Source organism: Orycteropus afer, unplaced genomic scaffold (assembly GCF_000298275.1).
Source record: "Orycteropus afer afer isolate SDZICR_OR568_19922 unplaced genomic scaffold, OryAfe1.0 scaffold00368, whole genome shotgun sequence".
NCBI lineage: Eukaryota > Metazoa > Chordata > Mammalia > Tubulidentata > Orycteropodidae > Orycteropus > Orycteropus afer.
In genome coordinates this window covers 1344290-1366272 of record NW_006921955.1, presented here as the reverse complement: position 1 = coordinate 1366272, position 21983 = coordinate 1344290, and the positions used below count along the sequence as shown (strand labels likewise).

At 40.5% G+C, this 21983-nt stretch overlaps 1 protein-coding gene across 1 annotated transcript in view; it reads right to left on the bottom strand.

Annotated features, from left to right (window-relative positions):
• LOC103207414 (centromere protein P) overlaps positions 1 to 21983 on the bottom strand; it is a 617074-nt gene that overhangs the window by 453050 nt on the left and 142041 nt on the right. The window contains exon 5 of the mRNA XM_042782559.1: positions 11495 to 11591. Coding sequence (XP_042638493.1) covers positions 11495 to 11591 — 97 coding nt within the window. The remainder of the gene's footprint in view (positions 1 to 11494; positions 11592 to 21983) is intronic.

The following is a 21983-nucleotide window of genomic DNA, read 5'->3' as shown; positions in this document are numbered from 1 at the left end:
TCCCTGTGGCTGACTGTACCTCTGTCTGGCTTCCTGGCTTTTAATCCCCTTTCTCCTGCTCTTCTGCCCTGCTGTTTTGTGCGTCCCTGAGATGTCCCTGGGGCTGACTGCTCCTCTGTCCGAGATCCGGGCTTTTATCCCCTTTCTCCTGCTCTCCGGTCCTGCTGCTTTAGGTGGGCCTTAATTTCCTCTCCTCAACTAATCCCTTTGGCTGATTGCTCTTCTCTCAGGCTTCCTGGCTTTTAATTCCCTTTCTCCTGCTCTTCCCACTGGCTACTTTGGGCATCACTGAGTTGTCTTTCCTCACCTGTAACCCTGGGACTGACATGACAGGCATGAGGAAGCCAAAATGGCCTGGTGGCATTCTTAATTTTCAGTTCAATGCAATCAGTATTGTGCGCCAAGGTGTGAGTATTGGTCCCTTTGGAACTCAGATCTCCAGACCTGCAGAGCATAGCGTATCAGGGACAGGAAGCAAAAATTTTTTGAATAGGTCACTAGGGGTAATACGGAGTGGCACCACTCCCATTTCCATCCCTTGGTTCCTGGACTCATGAATCCAAGCTTTTGGAGAAACAGATCCATATATTGAACACTGGTTTTGAGCACATACAGCCTCATGGACAACACTGCCCCAACCCTTCAAGGTATTGCCATCTAGCTGGCACCATAATTGTGTTTTTACTATGCCATTTCATCGTCCTATCATGCCAGATACTTCAGGATAGTGGGGAACATGGTAAGCATTCCATGTTCACAGCATGAGCTATGGTAAGCATTCCATGAGCATAGGCCAATTCCTGCACTTCGTTTGCTGTGAAGTGAGTCCCTTGATCTGAAGCAATGCTGTGTAGTATACCATGATGGTGGATAAGGCATTCTGTAATTCCACGGATGGTAGTTTTGGCAAAAGCATTGAGACCAGCGAAGGCAAATCCATGTCCAGAATAAGTATCTATTCCAGTAAGAACAAAATGCTGTCCTTTCCATGATGGAAGAGGTCCAATGTAATCAACCTGCCACCAGGTTGCTGGCTGATCACCCCGAGGAATGGTTCCATATCGTGGACTCAGTGTCACTCTCTACCACTGGCAGATTGGGCACTCAGCAGTCGCAGTAGCCAAATCAGGCTTGGTAAGTGGGAGTCCATGTTGCTGAGCCCATGCATAACATCCATCCCTGCCACCATGGACACTTTGTTCATGAGCCCATTGAGCAATGACAGGAGTACCTGGGGAAAAAGGATGGCTGCTTTCCATTGAATGTGTCATCTATCCACCTGATTGTTAAAGTCCTCCTCTGCTTAGGTCACTTTTTGGTGGGAATTCACATGAGACACAAATGTCTTTACTCCTCTGGCCCATTCATAGAGATCTATCCACACACCTCTTCCCCATACATGCTTGTCATGAATTTCCCAATCATGCTTGTTCCAAATCCCAGACCATCCAGCCAAGCCATTAGCCACAGCCCATGAATCTATATATAATCGCACATCTAGACATTTCTTATTCCATGCAAAGTGAACAGCGAAATGCACGGATCAAAGTGCTTCCCATTGGGAGGATTTCCCTTCACCACTGTCCTTCCAGGAAGTCCTTCAAGGGGCTGCAGTGCTGCTGCTGTCCACTTTAGAGTGGTGCCTACATATCACGCAGAACCATCTGTAAACCAGGCATGAGTTTTCTCTTTCTCAGTCAACTAATCATAAGGAACTCCCCATGAGGCCGTAGGTACAGAGTTGGACAGGGAAAGTAATGTGACTGGAGTGGGGACCATAGGCATTTGGGTCACTTCCTCATGCAACTTACTTGTGCCTTCAAGCCCCATTGTAGCTAAGTGTCTTAGTTCAATTAGGGCAGTTCCCACTGTCAAATCAGGTTTACATAAAACAGCAATCACAGCAGTCTTCAAGGATGGTGGAGCTCCCTTCACAAATTTATTCCTCACCATACTGGTGAAAGGTGTGTCTTCTGGACTCTCCATTTCTGGCTCTAGGGGCCTAATCTGATAAATCCATTCTAACAATCCAATTTCCCTCAGCCTCTGGATACCTTCTTCTACATTATACATTACACCAAGGCAGGTCTGGTACTTCAACTTGACTTAAGGTAGGCCATCACATAATCCTTGCTTCAGTAAGCCAACCAAATAAACTATTAGATCCTTTCCTAACCTCTGCAGCTGAAACACTGAATGAAGAATCCATACTTAATGGGCCTCAATCAATAAACTCAGACTGATCCAATCTTACATTCCTTGCACCATTATCCCACACCCTCAGTAGCCATTCCCAAACATATTCTCCAGCTTTCTGTCTGTACATATTAGCAGAATCAAGTAGGTCTTTTTGGGTATAGCGTACCACCTCCTCAGTCGCACTTCCTATTTCACCTTTTGGGGCTCGCTTGGCCTTAACTTTGGTTATAGGTCTAGCAGCAACGATGGGTGGTTGGAGCAGTTCCTGAGAACATTCAGCAATATCTTCCATGGCCTCTGCCTCAGGCAATGACTCAGCAGGAATAGCTGGTCTAATCCCATCAAACTGAGGTAGAGGGGATAATGGTTTTACAGTAATTCCTTCAGATGGGTGGGATTCAACAGAATTTACAGGCTTCATATCCTGATCTTCCTTACTATCTGCCCATATGTCCCCATTCCAGGTTTCAGGATCCCATTTTTCCCAATCAATGTCCTCACTTTAACTTCAGACACCATTCTGCATTGGCAATTTAATTGGCGTTGTAATTCAGCCACCCTTACAGAAAGACTCTGGGTTTGATTTTCAACAATATCAGCTCTGTTACTAGAAGAAATAAGGGATTCTTTCAGAGCACAACTGGAAACAGTGAGGTCTTTCATGCAGTACTTAAGCAGAGACTCAGCAGCTCTGAGCTAATCTCGCTCTTTCATCACTTTGTTTAGTGTAAGTAGGACCAACCAACCAGCTTCCTTATACTCCTCATGCTGACAAAACTGCAAAAAAAGTATCAAATATGCAATCACCCAGAGTCTCACTTCTCACAAGTACTTGATCTATTGGTGGTACTATTTTGCATATTAATGTTGCCACCTCACACCACGGAGTAGCAGGGCCCTCTTTACTAACAGAGGCAGGGCCACTAGTGTCTTTACAATTAATCAAATTAGAGAACCAATTTAGGAAGTCCATCCTTATGATTTTGTCTCTCTAGAACCACTCTCAGTACCAAATATGTTACAACGGGTTCTCCAGAGAAACAAAACCAGTAAAGCTTATAGAGAGAAAGAGAGAGAAATTTATCTTAGGAAAATGGCTCACACACTTGTAAAAGCTGGCAAGTCCAAGGTTCCTGGATCAAACATCAAGCTGGAGGATTTTCCCAACTCTTGCAGCTGTAGGGACTGAGGAGCTCAAGGTTGGCAGGCAGTACACCAGCTGTTGACTCCAACAAATGATGAATCCAATATCTCCAGACCGAATGGTGGATTGTTCACTCACAGACAGTTGTAGGCAGCACAACAAAATCCTGATCCACAGAAGAATGTCTCTTTTCCCAGGATGTCCATAAATATACTGGAAGCAGGCCACACCCCTAGGGAAACTCCCTTTCAACAGACTGACTGCTCAAAACATAATCATCTGATCCCATCATGGGAATAACCATATCACAACAGCTTAAACCACATAGAATTGTGGTCCAGCCAAGTTGACATACAGCTTCAACTATCACAAGGACTTTAGCAATCAAGTGGTTAGGATGACATGTTCTGTGGAAACCAGTTATCCCTTTTCCCTAGCTACTACTGTCCTTGCCCAAAGGACTCATAAACAAAATGGCAATGGTGGCAGGGATGGAGGTTATGCATGGGCTCAGCAACATGGACTCGCACTTACCAAGGCTAATTTGGCCACCATCACTGCTGAGTGCCCAATCTGCCAGCAGCAGAGACCAACACTGAGTTCACAATATGGAACCATTCCTTGGGGTGAGCAGCTAGCAATCTGGTGGCAAGTCGATTACGTTGGACCACTTCCATCATGAAAAGGACAACATTTCGTTCTTACTGGAATAGATACTTATTCTGGATATGTATTCGCCTCCCCTGAATGCAATGCTTCTGTCAAAACTACCATCTTTGCTCTTACAGAATGCCTTATCCACCATCATGGTATCCTACACAGCACTGCTTCAGATCAAGGGACTCACTTCACAGCAAATGAAGTGTGGCAATGGGCTTATGCTCATGGAATCAACTGGTCTTACCATGTTCCCCATCATCCTGAAGCAGCTGGCTTGACAGAATGATGGAATGGTCTACTAAAAACACAATTACAGTGACAGTTAGGTGGCAATACCTTGAAGGGTTGAGGCAATGTTCTCTAGGAGGCTGTATGTGCTCTAAACCAGTATCAGGATTCATGCATCCAGGAACCAAGAGGTGGAAACAAGAGTGGTACCACTAGTATCCCTAGTGACTCACTCAAAAAACATTTTGCTTCCTGTCCCTCCTACCCTGTGTTTAGTGGGTCTGGAGGTCTTAGTCCCAAAGGAAGGAACACTTCCTACCTGGAGACACAATACTGATTGCATAGACTTGGAAGTTAAGAATGCCACCCAGCCCTTCTGTTGTCCTCATGCCTCTGGATCAACAGACAAAGAAGGGAGTTACTGTACTGTCTGGTGTGATAGATCCTGATTGTTGTTGTTGTTGTTATGTACCGTCGAGTCGGACCTGACTCATAGCGACCCCTCCTTGGGTTGCCGAGGCAGTATCACTACGGAAGTAGATTGCCCAACCTTCCTTCCGAGGAGTGGCTGGTTGATGTTGATGTTACATAATGGAGGTAAATAAGCATATGTCTGGAATACAAGAGATTCTTTAGGACATCTCTTAGTACTACCATGCCCTGTGATTAAAGTCCATGGAAAACTACTACAACCCAATTCTGATATGAGTACTAATGGACCAGACCCTCCAAGAAGGAAAGTTTGGGTCACCACACTAGGCAAAGAACCATGACCAACTGAGGTACTTGCTGAGCACAAGGGAAATATGAATGGGTGGTAGAAGAAGGTAGTTCTGAATATTAGTGACAACCATTTGACCAGTTGCAGAAATGAGGACTGTGATTGTTGTATTTTTTCATAGTATGTGTATATCAAATATTTTTGTTATCCTCAGTTATGAACTATGAAATATAAACAGGGTTAATGCATTTTGGTTGTATGTGTGTATCATGTTAGGTGCAACAATGACTTTATAATTCTCCTTATTTAGAGATTATATGTGGTTAAGGAGATGTGTACAACTGATAAGTTGACAAAAGGGCGGACTATATGTTGATTTGGTTGTATGTCGACTCAGCTGGACCATGAGTCTCAGTGGTTTTAGCAGTTGTGATGCGGTTATTCCCATGATGAGATTGAATGTATAAGCTGAGTAGCCATTCCATTCAAATGGAGTTTCCCTAGGGGTGTGGCCTGCTTCAAATATATATATGGATATTTTGAGAAAATGAGAGAACCTTCTGTGGATCTGGATGCTGTTGTGCTGCCTAGAGCTGTCCGTGAGTGAACAATCTACCATTCTGCCTAGTGATCTTGGATTCGTAATCTACCAAAGTCAACAGCTGGTATACTGCCTACCAACCTTGAGCTCGTCAGCCCCTGCAGCTCCATGAGTCAGGAAAAGCCTCCAGTTTGACATTTGATCCAGGAACTTGGGATCTGCCTGCTTCTACAGCTGTGTGAGCCCTTTTCCTAAGATAAATTTCTCTCTCTCTCTCTCTCTCTCAGCTTAACTGGTTTTCCTTCTCTAGAGAACCCAGCCCAATACAGTAATTATCAAAAGTATGAATTTATTATGTCACAGGTTTTTTCATGGTGTTGCTGATTTCTTTCTTCCATATAATTTTCTGTGCTGAGCTCATTTTGTTTATAAATATTGTTATCATTTCCTTTGTTGTTATTATTTTAGTATTTGCTAAATATCTGTGCTTACCTTCTTTTTCATTTTGATGTGAAGGTTTATTATTTTTATTTGAAGTTACCCTGTGACTTATTACTTTCTTCCCAAGTTCAGAACAGTCTGTTCCATCTTGCAATTGTCTTGACTTCCTCACCATTTCAAAGTTCTGTACCTACATTACTTTTCCCTCTGTTTGTTTTGTAATTGTCTTCTTTTACCAATTGATGTCTCTGGTTCCCTGTTTAGTCTCATATGCTTATTTTACTTTGGATACTTCTATAACTGGGTTGGTTTCTGGGTTATTCATCATATGTGTTAATCATCGGTTGTTATCTGCTGTTGTTGGTTCTCTGTCTTAAGGACTTCCTTTAACATCTCTTGAAGGTTAGTCTGGTTTTAACAAATTCCCTTACTTTCTGTTTAACTGTAAATGTCCTAATGTCACCATCATATCTGAGGGACAATTTTACGGGGTATATAATTCTTGGTTGGAAATTTTTTCTTTCAGTGTTTAATATATATTACCCAATTGCCTTTTCACATGCATGGTTTCTGCTGAGAAACTGGAGCTTAGTCTTATTGGTTGCCCTTCGTAGGTAACTTTTCATTTTTCTCGTGCTACTTTCAGGATTCCCTGTCTTTGATTTTGGTAATATGCCTTGGTGATTTTCTTTAGGAGTCTATCCTGTTTGGGATTCGTTGAATTTCCTGAATGGATATATTCTCATCTTTCATTATATTAGGGAAATTCTCTTCCAACAAAACTTTGACATTTTTCTCTGCTATTTTATTTGTCTCTTCTTGTTTTGGAATTCTGATTAAACATAGGTTATTTCTCTTGATGGTATCCCACATGAATCTTAGGCTTTCTTCTTTTTCTTTTGATTTTTTTTTTTTTCTGATCGATCTCTTAATAAAGTAGTATTGAGGTATTTGTCTTCAATCTCACTAATTCTGTCTTCCATTGATTTGATTCTACTCCTTTGCCCATTCAATGTGTTATCTATTTCTTGGTTGGCCAAGAGAGATGTCAAAAAAAATTTGCAGTGAATGGATAATCTGAAATTTTTTTCTAAACTAAATCAAGGGCTTTGGTTGCTTGAAAACCTAGACTCAAACAATGATCACTTTGCTAAAGTCAATAGACAGATTCTGGAAGCAGTGAGATGCTACCAGAAAATATATGAAGAAAATACAGAAAGGGCCATACAGACAACTCTCTAATTCTTTTAAGAGAAACACCATCCTTATTCCCAGGAATAATCCAGATGATCCAGAACTTTCCAAAAGTGGAGTTATTGACGCAATTGACAAAATGTCAACATTGTCCAACTCTTATTTATCATTAGAGTGATTTTTATGCATTGTGTATTTTTTAATGTATATATTTATGCATTAAAATACATTTGTAATTTTATATGTAATGTTTTCTACCATCAAAGACAAATAAAGATTGGATTGATAGATATATTGATAATAAAAGGCAATAATAATGAAAAACAAAAAACCCGTAAGAAACTTAGGTCAGAACCAACTTAATACAGAGTCACTGAAATGGAATCCCATCATAACTCAGGAAGCTATAAATGTATGGCTTTAATAAATAGAAATTTATTTCCTATTTCAGGAGGCCAGAAGTCTGAATTCATGGTGTGATGCTTTATAAAGAAGTCCTTTGTCTATTTCAGCTTCTACTATGTGGCACTCTTTGGAGTTCTTGGGCCTGTAGATTCATTTGCCTCTGTTGTCAAATAGTGTCCATTGCTTCCCTGTGTATGGATGTTCCTGTGTCTGTGTCTATATTCCTCTTTATATAATTCAGAAATTATTGGGTTTAGGATCCACTTACACAGGCATAACCTCAAGTGATTGACTGATCACATTACACTGCATTATGGAAGATGATTACAATATATTAGATTATACTCATAGATGAAGGGGTTAGGATTCCAACACACAGTTTTGGAGGACACAATCCAATCCACAGCGGGTAGTAATAATGTAGAAGCAAGAAAAAAAACTATTTTGTATAGAAAAAAACACACAGCTGATGTGTGTACATGGCTGGCTAGCCACTCTGTTGATATCAAGTAATTTTCTGTGGCAGCTCTGATGTACATAAATTCAAGGTTAAATGTGACATGGAGAGAGAAGGAATTCTGTGTACAAAGATTAAAGGATTATTTTTCTGTCAGTTTTGATAAACCAGTTTTTATTTTTAATTTGAAATAAATGTAGAGCAAACAAAAGAAATAAAATTTTATATTTTAAAATCATACAGAAAAATGATCATTATATGAAGCTGAAAAGCTTCAGTATAAATCCCCTTCCCTTTTTAAACACTTATTTTATGATGTGACTTTTGTTACTGAAATATTTAAAAATTCAGGTATAATAGAACCAGTGATAAATGTCCAAACTTCCTTAAGTATAGCTACTTGTTTTGTGTCCAATGTGAATCCACAAACTGAATCCATGTTCAGGAATTTGAACTCTCCACTGAGTGTGTCCCCCATGCCTCCTCCCAAGCTGCTTTCCTTGAATGTTTAAAAGCTAAATCCCATTCATGTACTCATATCATGTTTCTACTTTATCCCTTTGGGGTATGTGGCCTATTAGCCTAGCTGGAAACTAGCTGGAGTGTAGCGTCTATGCACTGTCTGTTGAAAGAGACAAGCCATAAACACTAGTTTGTTGTTGCTCTTTTCCATTCTAGTAAATCTTATCACCAGCAACGTCCAGCTCCTAGAACTGCTCTATCCACTACAGAAAATATGCAAGAATTATAGTTCTATACCTGCAGAGAAAGGTAAATCAGCTTCCAGGAAAGAGGATTATAAATACATATTTTTCACCATCCACTGAAATGCACAAGTAAAAGGCCAAATTAATTTATTCATTACTTGATCTGCCAGAATACTTTCTAATCTGTATTATATTTATCAAATATAAAGAGAAATAGGTCATTGTTTTAGCACAATAACTTGAGAACAGCCATAAAAGAATCATGACAATTTCTCAAAGGACCACCCAAAACTCAGCCTTCGAATCAATTCTGACTCATAGCACCTCTAAAGGACAGAGAAGAACTTCCGTATAGGGTTTCCAAGGCTTTAAATGTTTACAGAAGCAGATTTCCTCATCTTTATCCTGCAGAGCAGCTGCTGAGTTTGAACTGTCAATCATTTGGTTAGTAGTCAAATGCTTTAACCACAAAGGACCATAGTACAGGTACTATCCTGTTTCCATAGAGAAAATCCTATAAAATAGAATAAAACCTGATAGTTTTTATCAGGGCTTTGAACCAGTTCTTCTTGGTTTAGTCACGACTAACAAAGTGAAACCAGAATGGACTTGAATTTGTAAAATGTGGGTGAAAACACAACGGGAAAAATTACTGGTCTATGCCCTGCTAGAAATTTAATCTCCTTATAAAACAAGGGCAGTATGTGTAGTATAGCAACCAAATCAGTTGACTAGCAAAGTCAGAAACAGAGGTGCCCTAATCAAAGATGGCAGCCACTCAACTCTCTTGAAAGTGTGTCGCCCTCCACAGTCCTGGCAATAATCCAATCTCCCACAAAAGGCTATGCCTCCTGAGTCTCCTATTCCAGGGTTTCAACCCATAATTTTTCATGTTCTGATTATTCTTCCGCTTCACCTAAATTTTACAAATTCAAGTCTGTTCTGATTTTGCTTCAAAGGTCATGACTGAACCAGTTGAAAGACCTAGTTTTTATCAGCGCAATCAAATACAATGCTTGAATTCAAAGTAAAAGAGAGATAGTACATGTGTAGGGTGTCTCTTTGTATGTGTGCCTCCTCCAGCACACACCAACTAACTCTAAACCTAACTATATACGAAATGCAAATGCAGTACTTCTTCCTCTGACCTCAACCACCAAATTAGGTCACTTCTCATAGTCTTCTAGACTGTCAAATTTGCCCAAGATATCAGAGGCCAGTTGCATATTTGAAGGTCCTCATGATACTCTCACTCCTTCTTTTTAAAAAAAAAAAAAAAAAAATATTGTGATTTGGGTGACAGGCTACAGAGCAAATTCACTTTACATACAGCAGCTCACATACACTTTGTCTCATGACATTTACTACAATTTACCACAGTACAAGAGCTCCTACTTCCTTCCCAGTAACCTCTTCCCTGTGTCCTTCCCTCCCATGCATTCCTGTCTCTCAAGCTGTCTCCCTGTGCATACACAGTCCTTCTATTCTCCCATGACTGATCTCTCCAAGGAGTTTATCTACCTATTTTAAATGTTCAGCTCATATGCCTGTTTTTTGTTTGGCTGGAAGCCACAGGAACACTCTCACTTCTTCCCTGCTGGCTACAAATTCCTCTAATCCCTCAGGATAGCAACCATTAGCTCAAAGTTCCCCAGACCCCACTTCTGACTTGCTGGCTATGAATCCAGGATTCCCATTATATCTCTGGGTTTGATAGTTCACTAGGATAACTCACAGAACTCAAGAAAGTACTATATTTATGATTTTAGTGTCATTACAGCAAAAAGGATACAAAATAAGCACACAGGGAAGAAGGGGTGGGTCTCCAGTGCAGAGCTTCCAAGTCTCAAAAACGTGACACATCACCCTCTCAAACACTGTTCCTTTCACCAACTAGTAAGCACACAGACATTCAGTGTTTAAAACTTTGATTGCAATCTCATTAGGTAGGCAAAATTGATTGACTGAATCACTGAACACTTGGTTGAGCTCAACCTCCAGACCTCCGCCTCCCCTGAAGTCAGACTGATATCTTTCTGGCATGGCCAGTCCCCAGTCAACAAGAGTCGCTCACTAGCATAAATCTTCAGATATGATTTGGAGCACTCAAGGACAGAAAAGACTCGTAGAAGTCAAAAGTAAAGACCAAATTTTTTGAGTAGCAATCATCATAACCTGTCCAGGTTTTTGAGAGAACCTGAGATATTATTTATGGCTACTCTTTTAGAATTGATCACTGCTGTCAATAATCAGATGTTATCCAACTTAGTATTACCTAGGGTATTAAATGAAGCCAAATATATTCTAGTTGTGACAAAAAAAAAAAACAAAGGGAATAAAAAGGTGTCTTTGAAAGTACCTCTCTCAGACATAACAAGCATTACTTCATGAGAACCAGTCTTCCATATTTAAACTTGAAATGTTACAATAATTAAGAAACTCAAAACAGTGTGGCTCAGGAAATGAAGATTATACTGCCATGTGATAAGCTTACTACAATTACAATCTTTATTAGCTTTTATCATTTTACATACCCTTGACAGATTGAAGTTTCAAAATATATATATTAAAATCAATAAGGATACAACTGCACTTTCTCAAAATATTCCATGATAAAATGTCTCAAGAACTTTTACAGAAGCACTCCCTCCTTTACTCATTCCAAATAATCAGAAATTCCAGAAGCCAAAGAAAATGTTTTCTACTCTTTGGAAACCTTAAGGAAAGAATGTTATGGTAGAATCCTCAAGTTAATATCTGTTTCATTTTCCACATATGATTAAATACAAGACTTTACCTTGAAATGTTTAAATGTGCGCTTACGATAGTCGCACCACTCCACAAAAAAGTGCAGGCTTCTGAAAAACATGAAAAGATCTCTTCTTTCTTCAGCTCTGTAGGATTAAAAGATTCTATGATTAATAAATATTAAATGATAGTCTGTGAGCTACAGAAAATAATTTGGCCTTTTATTCTGGATTCCTAAGAGACTTGAGGACAAAGGGTCACTTGCAGCCCAATACAACTAAATAAACATCAGGAGGTATAATGTAATTTATCATGGTCATATGATGAAGTCAATGAGGCTTTGGAAACAGAGGCTCAGATGGAGCTTCCAGGTTGGAGAGAGTAAACATCTGCTCTCAGGTGGGTAAGTCAATCTCATGCGAAAATGGAAACTCTGCACTGAGACCCCTCCTTTCTATCCTTTTTTTTAAAAAAATTGTGCGTTTGGTGCAAGTTTATAGAGCATAGTTTGTTTTACATTCAAAATTTCATGTTCATTTGGTTTCACTCCCCAATTACCATCCCCGACCCTAACACAGTCTCCTCCCCTCCCTGTCCAGTAACCGCCCCCCTGCCCCTCATAGTTATGCACTTCTGTACGTCCTGCATTTCCTCTGTGCAAACTGTTGCCCCTCTAGTGCCCCATGGTGGATTGCTCCAAGGGATGCATTTCCATAGAGTATGTGGGTGCATCACCCTGGGTTGAGTGGTCTGCGTGTACATCTTGTTTACTATTGGGCTAAGAGCCAGGCCTCCTTTCTATGCTTTTTTGTTATATTAAACTTGTTATCTCAGGTATGGTGTCTACTGTGAACTCTGTGAGTTGTTCCACTGCATCCAAAGAAGCAAAGGAAGCAGGCCAGGGAAGTGGAGTCATGTAGCATCCTGTGCTTGTGGTTGTTACCCTGAGAAGGTAGAGAAAATTCCCAGGTTTGGAGACAGTTGGTCTGAAGAAGAGGGAGTCATGTGGACTCCTGAGCTTGCCAGCAGTAACTACAGACCCATTTCTGAGTGGCTTAGGATGAGAAAAAGAAGAGGCCACTGGTCTGAAATGGAAGGAAAGGGACTCCCAAGCTTGTGGCCAGTACCTACTGACTCAGCTCTGGGGCAGGAGGTAGAAAGAACTACGTGAGCAGCTGGGATCTGATCTGAACAGGGAAGGGAAGCTGAAGTTTCCAAATGATGCAGATAGCATACATTATCCACCACACAATTTGGCACAATCTGAGTGATCTCAGATTCCCTGGACTGGTTTGCACAATTAGCGCAGAGAAACAGGCTAGCCAGAGAGAAAACTGACTGCTCCTAGCCCCACGTTACATTTTTTTGTTTCTTATTATTCCTTTTCATAGAGCCTGCACTACAGTTACAAATGTATTTGATATACCTCTACATAATGAACCTTACACTTCTCAAATCCATGTAATTGCTAATGCTGATTGTTAATGCAATTTTCACAGCCTGGAATGTGTTTTTCCCCCATTTTCATATGTTCAAAGTCCACCCATCTTTTAAGATTTCACTTAATGACATATTTAGTTGGAATCTTGATGACTTCACCAACTATATACCCTACTCCCTAATAGCTAGAAATAATTTCTCATTCTTCTGCTTATGAGCTCTGTGGTACAGTGAATTATTTAATATGGCTCTTCTAGCCATGGTCTTTGCAACTGCCACCAGATGACTGGCGGAAAATATGCAAATGTAAGGTGCTTGTGGCCCACCAAGGGATTGGATAGCTTGTTAATAATGTGGGCATGGGACTGTGCAAATAAGGTATATGGAACCATAATGTGGAAAACTGGTCAGTTTGCCATATCACTAGGCTTAAAATGAGCCATCCCAGAGGCAGAATGGGGGGTCTCACTACCATCAAGACAGAAGCAACAGCAAGCATAGAATGTGTCCTTGGACCAAAGATCCCTGCACAGAGATGGCAGAGAGACAGTGGCAATAGAGGCAGCAGAACCAAAAGACTGGCACAAGACAGAGCAGTGGGCTTGCCAGCCCACATAGCAAGAAAGCTGAGTACCTGGGGGCAGGAGGCTTGCTGGTGGAATGGAGTATGCTAATCAGCAGAGCTAAAAGAGCTTTGTAACACCTGCCTGAGCAGGCCAGAGGTCAGGTCAAGAGGCCAAGGGCCAAAGAGAGGTGTGCCTGTGCACATAGCCGAGGTGACGGTGTCCTGATTCAAAGAATTGTATCCTGAGTGTTCCTGAACCTGAATTGTGACAGATTACCATCTTAATTAAACTCATACTCACAAGTATCATCTGTGAGTTCTGTGTGGCTACTGCAATGAAATATTGAATCAGCAAAAAAAGAAAAGAGTTGCATGGGAGGGACAGTTTGTATCAGAATTGGTTAAAAAAAAAAAAAAAAAAAGACTGGAGAGCTGGTGGTATCTCTGACCTATATTTTGTAGGGATCAGCCTTGGGCTGATGCTGCTGATGGTGATTCTGAATCCCCTTCATGAAATAAGAGGAGGTCAGAGGACATCTTCTCTATATCCATTTTGCAAGTTCTCATATAAATTTATCTTAATTGTCTTAGCATTATACCTATTGTAATACTGACATCCATGTATTCTTTATCATAAACCCTACAAACAATGTGAAGAGAAGATCCATGTATTCATTTAATTATTCACTCAATAAACACTTGTGAGAATGAGGTTCCTGCTCTAATCATGATAAGCATATTCCACCCAAATGCTCCCATTAATTACAATTTAAAGCTCAGAACCTAACACATAATGCAACTATCAGAAAATTCTGAGTATGGAAAGAAGGCACAATAGGAAAGGACTTCAGGACTCTATGAGGGACCTGCTGATGAGTTTTCTGGGGTTCATTTTTGCCTGTGTATCCCAGCCTAACCACCAGAGCAACCTACAACCCAGAATCAATAAAGAGTGCAGAAAAAAAAAGTATAAGAGGCCCAATGAATCTACTTTCTCTAGCCAGCAGAGGCTATATAGGACAAGAAAAGGAGGCCCTGTAGAATGGAACCCTAATGCCAAGGAAGACCCATGTCCCTCTCCCTCCCCGTGGTGAAATGAGTTCCTTTATATGGCCCTTTGACTTGGTTCTTTTGAAAAACAGCTCAAGATACTTTTCCCCCTAAGCCCTGAGAAGTTACCTTTGCCCCAGTTTTCTACCCCAGAGGGTTCATTACTTTTGTCTAGGTTGAATGCCATTTCCTGGGTGAGCTACAAACAATCTGTGGTTTGATATTTTTTATCTGGTCCTGGGCTACAGCCTGCCCTGTGACTGGTATGCACTTTGCAAGGATTAGTGACTATACTGTGCAAATGAAATGACTATAGACTATGCAAATGAAGTTACTATAGACTAGCATGCAAGTGAAGTGTCTGTGGGATACCAAGAGGGGATTGGTCAGTTTGTAGCCCTCGTGGGAAGGTCATGCCTTAAAACTGACCAGGAAATTTATTCACAGAGGTCTTTCAGACAGGAAGCAGAAAGAGGTAGGAAGGAGAAAATGTGAGAGGGTAGAGAGAAGCAGAGAGAAAGGAGGCAAGGAACCTTCTCAAACAACTGCAACATGGGTCAAGAGCTGTAACACTAAAGACCGTGACAGGCTCAGAAGGGGGTGAAGCAGCACAGTTGATGGTGACAGGCCCAGGAGCGGTAGAGTAAGTGACTACAAGATTTTAAGGGGTCCTGCAGCAAACATAGTGCCTAAGGCACTTGACTGCTAACCAGAAGGCTGGCGGTTCAAACCCACCAGCCACTCCTCGGAAGGAAGGTTGGGCAATCCTACTTTCGTAGTGATACTGCCTCGGAAACCCAAGGAGGGGTCGCTATGAGTCGGGGCCGACTCGACGGCAAATAACAACAACAACAACAGCAGCAGCAAACTTGGTGGTGACAGATCACATTGCCAAGAGTAGCCTGTCCTGAGGGTACTGAGAAGGGCCTGTTCTGAGGAAGCTGAGAGGAAACCTGTTCTGAGGGGGCTGAGAGGAGGCCTGCGCAGCCAAGAGGAGGTGACAGAGCTGTACTGTACTAAAGAAGGGACACTCTGCCTATGTGTTTCCTAATCCTGATCCTGAGTTGTAGCCTGTTGATTCTGATCCTCAGTTATACCCTGTTACTTCCTTAATAAACCATTTTAACTCGAAGTATAGTCTGTGAGTTCTGTGTGACCAATGCAATGGATTATTGAACTGAACATAAAAGTAAAGAGTGCTGTGGGAGGGTTAGCTGGGTTCAGAACTAGTAAAAAGGTTAGAAACCTCCACCTCAGGGGAATCAGCTTTGAGCTGATCCTAGTCATTATCCCCCTTGAAGTCAGACAGATTCTGATGATACTACCACTCCCGATCAGGCATGGAGACTGTGGTGTAAACCCTGTTAATCAGCACTGCCAGCAAAAAGCAAAAATGGCAAAAGGGCAATGGCCTCACCCTCCCAACAGGGTGCTGCTCCTGAGAAGACTGGGAGGAAATCTTAGCAACTAGGCTCACCTGTCCATAAGCAAACAACAGCAGATTGGTGCCAGTCCTACTCTCCACCAATATGGCTGATGTAGTGGGATATCTTTCAACTATTCACACATCACATTAAGTGAACCCAAGCCAAGAGTTGGGGAGAATTAGAAAGAAAGAACCTGAAGAAAGAAATTCTTTAAATAACGTGTATAAAGTTCTAGAATCACTGTCAAATGGCTCATCCACAGAATCAAAGGGCAAAAATACTGAGAACAAAACTGGTATAGAACACGGCCCAGGGTTCAGATTGTCTTCTGTTAGTGCACAAGTGGGGTAGACCAAAACAAAACATTTCAACTATATAATAATGGCTCATAAAATTGTGCCAGACTGTGCTTTTGAAGAAAAGTGCACTGATAAGGATGTCAGTGACAATGGCAAGGTAGGGATCTCTGGACAATATCCCTCCCCCCAAACTGAAAAATCTAGCAATGACTGACAGAATCAACCTTACTAGAAATTTGGAACATCATTAAAACTTTTGAAAAAGGCCACTTAAACAGAGAAGAACATTGTAACATTTTAACTTATCCTTCCCTCTAAAGTGAGTCTTGAAGACAGTATTCTGTGTTCCTATTGCTGTTACCTGCTCCTGGAGGTTGAGGAGAAAACCTTGGTTGTTTTGACTTGTCTGTTCATTGTTCCTTCTAGAACTAACATAAAAGGCCTGCCTTTGACTCACCTAACTTGGAACTGTCTAAGAGAGGAGAAGCAGCTATAAACTACATGGAGGACATCCCTCAGAAACAATGAAATCCAAAAATAAACAAGAGTTTGGTAAAATGGTAGAAGAAAGATAAAGTTGGATCACTCTGAATTTATTGGCACTAAACAGATTCTGTATTCAATATTTCAGGCAAAATATGCTAGAAAGGGTTCTAATAGTTTATTTGGTTTGTGTTTGGTTGCAACAAGGAACCAAAAATGGCTCACACTAGATGAATTTGAAATGTTAGAACTGTGTTATATGCAAAGGCTTAGAGATATTTTTATGTTAGAATGGATTTATTATGTTTGGCCTACCCACCCATCCTGGGAATACCCAGAGAACACATCTTTCATAACCATTGTAAAGAATATATTTGGGAAGAGAATCCAAGCATCGATTTGTTGCAATCACTCTTTCCTGGAGGTCAGAAATTACAGTGATATTACACTATATTACATAACCTAATTACAATGGAGGTGATTCAAACCCAGAGTTGCAGGGGCCAAGTGGCAGCACTTAATTGTCAAAGACAAGGTGGAGGTGGTTATAATAATGGACAGCAGAGTCAAAGCAGTAATCATAATAGCCAGGATTTGAAAAGATTTATGGTGCTGGCAAACTGGTCCTTGTTCCTAGAACTGAAATAGATGGTAAATCTACTAAATATTTATTGACCTACGTAAGGGGAATAGTTTTAGGTCAAATAAACAGAAACCTAACTTGAATCACTAAAATTAAGTCACAACACGAAATGACAACTTTGACTACAAGAACCAGAATAAAGCTGGTTCTTATAAGGCAGAGGTCAAGTATAGCTCCATTTTCCCACTTCTCCATTATTTCTGAAACTAGTCACTTCCTCCATGGAACTTTCTTTCCCTGTTGGGTTCAGTAATTCATTGCAATGTCCACAAAAGACTCATGAATCACCATACTCACAATAACAATTTTTAATATAACAGAAGAATATAAACAGAGAAAGATATAAATGAAGAAACACAAAGGGTGAAATCTATGAAACGGGCCCCAGGGAAAAGTTCCTATATCTCAAGGGAACACATTCACCTTCCCGAGATGAGAAAAGTTTTCACCAATCAGATAATTTTCAACCAAGAAAGTTTTGGCCAGGATAGCCGTGGAACAGTACCATAGGTACAAGCAGCCATGGCTGCAAATTCAAGATGCTGGGTCCTGTGCCATTCAGGTGCCAGTGGGTGCACCGTGCTTCAAATGTCAGATTCCATGTTGCCACTTTTGGTCCACACTGCAACTGCTGCTTTCATACTCTTTCTATCTCTCTCTCTTGGTGGCTCCACTCACATTTCTGACTGGTCCAGCTCTCAACTAGCAGACTTAAGACACCGCCACTCATATTTTTGTTGTTGTTGTTTTCCATGGTTGATTGTTCTAAAGAGTGTACCTACCAAGTATAAATGTTCACCTTATATGCCTATCTACTATTTGGCTGGAAGCCACGGAGTGAGTTCAATTCAAGCCCTAAAGGATGACTAGGGGCCTTTGTCTCAGGAATTTCACCAGTCCCTATCAGAGAAGTAAGCCTGATCTTTTATTATAATTTTGAGTTTTATTCCATATTTTTTTCCTACTCTATCCAAGATCTTCTACAAAGATCCCTTTCTGAGTGGTTGACAGTAACAGGCAACATCTAGTTCTTCTGGTCTCAAGGTCATATAGGCTAAGCTTTCCATGGTACCTACATTTCTTGCCTTATCGCAACCAGACTAGCTTTCATCTCACAGCTTTGGACCAGCTCTGCTGCTATCTCTGTTGCTGAACAGTCCATCTCCTAACAAAGGACATATTTGTTTCACTCTGCTGCCATCGTCCAAGCCTGCTATTTGTTTCTGTAGTCTCTGGAATCACCACTCACAGCTTTAATTCCATTACAACTCTTTTTCGGGATGGGTTTTTGACACAGGGTTTCTATGTCCTACCACCCTCAGCTCTCAGCCACAAAGCCCCAAAAAGCTTTTTGTTTCATTCCTTTATATAAGTCATTCCTCATACTCTTTGTCTGTTAAAAGGTGGGGCTCCTCTCATTAGACCAAAATTCAGCCAGTTCACAATGACCAAGGAATTGTCAAGCAATTCTGGCCTTATCAACCACAGGCCAGACCAGACAAAAGTAATAAATCATGTAGGGTAGAAATACAACTTGAGAAATTCCCTAAGTTGTTTTTCCAAAACCCAAGGACAAAAGCCCACACGAAGGAATTCACTGTACTGCATGGCCTCTCAATCAATTCCTACATTTAAGCCAGTTTACAGAACCGTAACCCATAAAATGAAGGGAAGGACAAGTCCACCTGTGAAAGGAGCCACCTACTACACTACAGAAATTTATACTTTTAATCTATCTCCCAGTTGTGCCTAAAGAGATTTATGATCTTTTACCAGGCTGGCTGTTTTATAAGGAAAAGGAAAAAAAGGAATCATCCTTTTGGATGATTATTAGACACTGACTCTTATCCCAGGAGACCCAAAACATCACTGTGGATCACCAGTCAGAGTAGAAGCACACAGAGGTCACATTATGTGATGGTTAAAATTGTGTGTCACCTTGGCTGGGCCATCTTTCTCATTGGTTAGGCAGTTTTGATATAATCATTCCCCAAGATGAGATCTGATGTAATGAAATCACATCAAAGATGCAATCTGCTATGAGCAGCCAATCAGTTGAAAGGAAGTAGTCTGCTTCCAAAATATATGGACATTCTGGAAAAGCTCTTTGGTATTTTGCCCATTCTGGATCCTGCCATCTGGCTCATCATCTTTTCACTTCTAGTTCTTTTGACTTGAGCCAGTGGCCTGCTGAATTGTCTGCCAATCTTAGGATTGTTGCCTCTACAGCCTGTGACCTACCAACCTGTCATCTTACCTGCAAATCTTGGATTCTTCAGACTCAGCAGACAGCCTGCCGATTTGGGGTTCATCAGCCACTGCAGCTATGTGAGTCAGGAGAAGCCTCCAGACTAATGTCGGACACATGGACTTGGGATCTGCCAGCCTCTACAGCCATGTGAGCTGTTCCCTTGAGATCAATCAATCTTGTGCTCTCTTTCTCTTCACATATAAAAACTTAACTGGTTTTACTTCTCTAGATTATCTAGCCTAAGACAGGTTATTAACGGATATCTGAATGAATAGGCAACTAAAGGAGTTACCACTGCAAAACATATCCTGCAGTGATTTCCCCCATTCCAAAATGCATAATTGGAATGCACATACTCAGCAACTGACAAATCTCCACACTGGTTCTTGATATATGGAGTAAGGGATATTATGATAAGAAAGGCTAAGTAAATAAAAGCCAGTGGAATTGCCTCTACCTATGAAAACAGTAAATTAAAAACAGTGTAACATTCCTGGAAGGACTGAACAGATTACTGCCACCATTAAGAACCAAAAGCACAGTGATTCGTACTACATCCACATTCAACACGCCTATTTGTCCTGTGCAGAAAAAAAGATAGATCTTAGAAAACTAGAGTGGATTATCATTACCAGATAATTTCTCCAAATGAAGTTACTATTTCAGATAGAGTTTCATTATTTGAGTAAATTAACACATCTCCTGCTTTGAGCTGTTAAATCATAAATGTAGAAGAATGTAAGTCTCAGGATGCTGGTACTGGGTATGGAGCAAATGATCTCACAAACACCCATTACATGATTCCTGTTAGTAAACACTACCAGAGTCAGTCTGATTTTATATGGCATGGCCAAAAATACACTTTCATTACCCTACCTCAAGGGTTTATCAACCCTATCTCATAATTTAGTCCACAGAAATCTTGAACACCTTTCCCTTACATAAAACCTCACAATGGCTTACCGTGTGGAGATTGAGACTCTCATACACTGGTGGTAGGACTACAAAATGGTACAACTATTGTGGAAAACAGTACTTCCTTAAAAAGTTGGAAATAGAAATAACATTTGATCCAGTAATCCAACTACTAGATATATCCTAAAGAAGTAAGAACTGGGACATGAACCATATTCATTGCAGCACTGTTCACAATAGAAAGAGACGGAAACAACCTAAGTGCCATGAATGGATAATGGTACATACACACAATGAAATACTACACTCTATTAAATAATAATGAGAAATCTGTGAAACACCTTATAACGTGGGTGAATTTGGAGTACATTATGCTGAGTAAATTAAATAAATCACAGAAGGACAAATACTGAATGACTCCACTATTATAAAAAGTCAAGGAAAGGTTTACACATGGAAAGCAAGAGGTCATTAAAAAGACAGGAAAGGAAGAAAGGAACAAAATGGATGTCAGAAAAGACTCTGACACTTGCCCTTGAACAGAAGCTAAAGCAAATGGAAGAAATGACAAGATAAAAGAGCTGAACAGAAGATTTCAAAGAGCACCTCAAGAAGACAAAGCCAAATATTATAGTGAAATGTGCAAAGACCTGGAGTTAGAAAACCAAAATGAAAGAACACACTTGGCATTTCTCAAACTGAAAGAACTGAAGAAAAACTTTAAGCCTCAAGTTGCGATACTGAAAGATTCTATGGGCAAAATATTGAATGATGCAGGAAACATCAAAATAAGATGAAAGGAATACACAGAGTTGCTGTACCAAAAAGAATTGGTCAATGTTCAACCATTTCAGGAGGTGACATATGATCAAGAACCAATGATATTGAAGGAAGAAGTCAAAGCTGCACTGAAGGAATTGGTGAACAACAAGGCTCCAGGAATTGACAAAATACCCACAGAGATGTTTCAACAAACGGATGCCCCACTGGAAGCATTCACTGAGCTATGCCAAGATATTTGGAAGACACCTGCCTGGCCAACTAACTAGAAGAGATCCATATGTGTACACATTCCAAAGAATGTGGAAATTATTGAACAATATCATTAATATCACATGCAAGTAAAATCTTACTGAAGATAAATAAAAAATGGCTACAGCAGTATATTGACAGAGAACTTCCATAAATGCAAACTGGATTCAAAAGAGGGTGAGGAATGAGGGATAGGATTGCTGATGTCAGAAAGAATACCAGAAAGATGTTTATTTATGTTTTATTGACTATGCAAAAGAATTATGTAATATGGATCATAACAAATTATGGAACATTGAGAAGAACGGCAATTCCACAACACTTAATTGTACTCATGAGGAACGCGTACATAGAACAGGAGTCTGTCCTTCAAATAGAAGGGGATACTTCATGGCTTAAAACCAAGAATGGAGTGTGTCAGGGTCATATCCTT